The sequence below is a fragment of the Nanorana parkeri genome, unplaced genomic scaffold, assembly GCF_000935625.1.
Source record: "Nanorana parkeri isolate BGI_ZX_2015 unplaced genomic scaffold, ASM93562v1 scaffold529, whole genome shotgun sequence".
NCBI lineage: Eukaryota > Metazoa > Chordata > Amphibia > Anura > Dicroglossidae > Nanorana > Nanorana parkeri.
The window spans coordinates 145,213-149,261 of NW_017306797.1; the positions used below are offsets into that span (position 1 = coordinate 145,213).

Sequence of the window (4,049 nt, forward strand, 5' to 3'; positions counted from 1 at the left end):
GGGAGAAGCACTCAGTACAGAGGCTTTTCCCCATTGAGAATCTGCTTGATAGTAAATATCTTACTATCAGCAGTTTGTGAATGAATGGGAAGCCTCTGTACTGAGTGCTTCCCATTCAGTGAGTGCAGAGGCTGCAGAAAAAGACATTGAGGACTCTGTATCCTCAATGTCTTTTTCTATTTCAAAAGTTGAATGTCAGGGGTCCCCTAATTAGACCCCAAATATTTCCCCGAAGCCCCCCCCAACAGTAAAATAATAAATAATAATTAAAAAATAAATGAATGTGTAAAAAAAAAAAAAAAAAGCACAACCCCCTCTCCCCCACACACACATAACATACACGTGCACCATATTGTGGTGGACACCAGGCACAGGAGCTGCAGTGCGTTGTTAGAACGCATCACAGTGCATGTTTTTTTTGTTTTTTTTTTCCATGGTTTCCATCAGATTTTTTAAGGAGCATTTTTGGCTGTTTTTAGTCGCGTTTCAGCGCTGAAACGCAATTAAAAACCCTCAAAAACATGCTGATCAGCGTATTTCTATTAAAATGGGGGCGGAGGGGTTTCGTTGTGGGGGGCCTTAAAATTTTTTGCTATGGGGCCCTGGGATTTCTAGTTAGCTGGTGGTATATCTGGATTTTGCCAAAACTTTTGACACGGTACCACATAAACACTTAGTACACAAGCTGAGGTCTTTGGGCATAGATGAAATGGTGTGTACATGGATAGAGAACTGGCTACAGGACCAAGTCCAGAGAGTAATGATAAATAGCACTTTTTGAGATTGGTCCATGGTTGAGAGTGGCATGCCTCAGGTTTCTGTGCTAGGCCCAATACTGTTTAACCTGTTTATTAACGATATCGGGGAGGGTGTTAATAGCCATGTTTACGTGTTTGCAGATTATACTAAAATTGGGAGGGTCATAGACACGGACGTAGACACTATAACATTACAGAGGGACCTGGATAAAATAGGGGAGTGGGCAACTACACGGCATATGGGATTTAATGTTGGAAAATGTAAAGTAATGCATTTTGGGGTTGAAAACAGGCAAGAGAAATACTTACTAATGGGCACTCCTCTAGGGAAGTCAGATATGGAAAAAGATCTGGGAGTCATAGTGGACCACAGATTGAACAATAGCTTGCAATGCCAGGCTTCGGCAAACAAAGCAAGCAGAATACTGTTTTGTATTAAAAGGGGAATGTACTGTAGAGACAAGGCAAAAATTTTGCCACTTTATAGATCACTGGGTCGGCCTCATCTGGAGTATGTGGTTTAGTTTTGGTCACCAGTCCACAGAAAAGATGTCTTTGAGCCGGAGAAAGTCCAGAGAAGGGCAACTAAACTAATTAAGGGTATGGAGGACCTAAGCTATGAGACATGGCTACTAAATGTAAACTTGTTCACGCTGGAAGTGAGGAGATTAAGAGGGGACATGATTTTGATGTACAAAATGTTTAGTGGTAATGGCAACATCTGCAATAAACTTTTTACTGTAAACTCCGTAACAAGGACTAGAGGCCACCACCTAAAACTGGTGGAGAAAAGATTTAACCACAAGGGGCGTAGGGGCTTTTTTTCAGTTAGAGCGGTTAAAATCTGCAACTCGCTCCCACAAGCAGTGGCATCAGCAAAGAATATTGAATCAATCAAAAAAGCATTTAGATGCCTTCCTCAGAGACCACAACATACAGGGGTACAGGTACACTTAAAAACTAGACCACACAGAGATCCATATACACACACACAAATGCACAATCACATACAGACACACAAAGGTTGAGCTTGATGGACCAGTGCAGTGGCGTAACAATCGCCATAGCGACCCAGGCGGCCGCTATGGGGCCCGGGCACAGGGAGGCCCGGCGAGGGCATCCCTCTGATGCCGTGTGGGCCGCCTGGGTCGCTATGACATGTAAGAGTGCTGGCTGTCACTGACACAGCTCAGCAGCGGCTGTGAAGATCACTGACAACCTGTCAGTGATGTGTGCTGCGGCCGCGGCGCGTTTCCCCTCACAGACGCTGCGAAGCTGTGTCAGTGACAGCCAGCAGCTGCGGCAGAAGAGGCCGGCGTTCGCAGTGAAAGAGGAGGCGGGGCCCACCTAAGAGCAACCCCGCCTCCTCTTACATCACTGGCCAGCGACCTAAGAGCAGGCGGGACCCGTCAATAGAAGAGGAGGTGGGGGCCTGGCGACCACGGAGGCGGACAGCGCTGATAGGTAAGAAGTGTGCAGCTCATCTGAGACCCTGCAGAGCTCACTATGGTGGGCTCGGCAGGATCACTCTCAGGTGGGCTGTTTGGTATATCTGGGCTCTGCAAGTGGCATAACTAGCAATCACGGGGCTCCATACAAAATTTTGCTATGGGGCCCTGTGATTTCTAGTTACGCCCCTGGACCAATGTCTTTATTCAACCTCAAATACTATGTAACTATGTAACTAAAAATTAGTTGTGGACGAAATGAATGGAAACTAAAAAAACGTTTTAATTCGTTTCATGAAACAAAACAAATGTTTATGCTATCTCGGATTTGGCCACGGGCACGTTCTGCACATGCCTTTATCCTGGAGGCAAGGCGCGTGATCTCACATGACGCTATGCATGCGCGACGTCGGGTGACATCACGCGTCTGTTGGGGGAGGCACAATTTTCTGTTCTTGCCTCGGGCACAAAAGGAGCTAGCTGCGGCTCTGCAATGAGGATGCCGCTTTCTACCAGCTCTCAATGGGTGCTTATGTCAGCTCACATTCAGGGACTATCTCTAAAGGAAGGAAGGTTTTCATATCTTCCTGCATGACTATTACATGCCTTGCTAAAGTCCTTGCTAGTGCTTGCTACATTTTATCTGGATCATCAGACTTTTTGGAGGCTTTATCTGACTGGTCTTTTGTGAGTGCATTTCTTATCTTTAATATTTGAGCCCAGTATGTCTTAAATGCTCAAGTGCACCTGTTTTTTCTCTTGATGTTCTAGTTAATATTTCCGCTTCCTGTTTTGGAGCTGCAAGACTCTTAAACCCTATTATTGCACTGATGGATGTAATTTAGTCAAGAGTTTTTTGTCTTAAAATGAGCCTGTAAAATATGAATAAATTCTATGAAATGTGGGCAGTATAGTGTTACCATCTTGTCTTCAGTTGTATTGTAATGTCTTCCTTATATTGTAAAGCGCTGCACAAACTGTTGGTGCTATATAAATCCAGTATTATAATAATAATCATAATAGCCTATATTTCTAAGGTATACTGGGATGAAGTGGATGCCACTGAGTATTCATATCAGAAGAAAACATTCCAGCAGAAGAGAGAATACTTCCAAAAGATGGGTAAGTAACAGACAACCTATAAAGTTGTAGGATTGTGAAATTTTTTTTAGGAATTTCCAAATAACATTTTTTATTACAGAGGCTCAAAATATCCGAGTGAAATCGCTGAAGCCTCCTTCTAAAATTCTGCTACCAGCTCCTGCAGCAGAACCAGAGAGTGATAGCGACGAAGAACCTCCAGAGCCACCAGAACCAGAGCCACAGCCAGGTTAGTCACCATTCAGAAAAATACACAGTAGGGAATTTATCAGAACTGGTGCAGTTACCTATAGTAACCAATCAGCTTTTATCATTGGTTTGTTCAGTAAATATTAGAAAATGAAAGATAGAAGCTGATTGGTTGTCATGGGCAACTGCTCCAGATTTTGTCTGCTTCAGTTCTGATTAATTCCCCTCACAGTATTTATTTAATGTAGTACTGTGGGTAAAAAATGACATACCGTATATGCAATAGACCAGTGATGGGTTACGTTGTTGAGCCCGAGTGCCCAAACTGCAACGTAGAATCAATTTATTTATCTCAAAGTGCCAACACTGAAGATAAGTTTGGTATTGTGTTTTAGTTTGGGCACTGGGGTTTCAAAAATGTTCAGCATCACTGCCTGAGGCAAAATAAGGAAACGCACATATTCAAACATTTAAACACTTTTTTTCTTTATTATTTTTTACTTTTTTTTAATCACTTTTATTTATTGTTTGCATTTTTATTTATCCTATTTAA

General features: G+C 42.9%; 1 protein-coding gene across 1 annotated transcript in view; it reads left to right on the top strand.

The window, feature by feature from the left end:
- MYO15B (myosin XVB) overlaps positions 1-4,049 on the top strand; it is a 59,763-nt gene that overhangs the window by 42,175 nt on the left and 13,539 nt on the right. The window contains exons 16-17 of the mRNA XM_018561532.1: positions 3,244-3,328; positions 3,408-3,536. Coding sequence (XP_018417034.1) covers positions 3,244-3,328; positions 3,408-3,536 — 214 coding nt within the window. The remainder of the gene's footprint in view (positions 1-3,243; positions 3,329-3,407; positions 3,537-4,049) is intronic.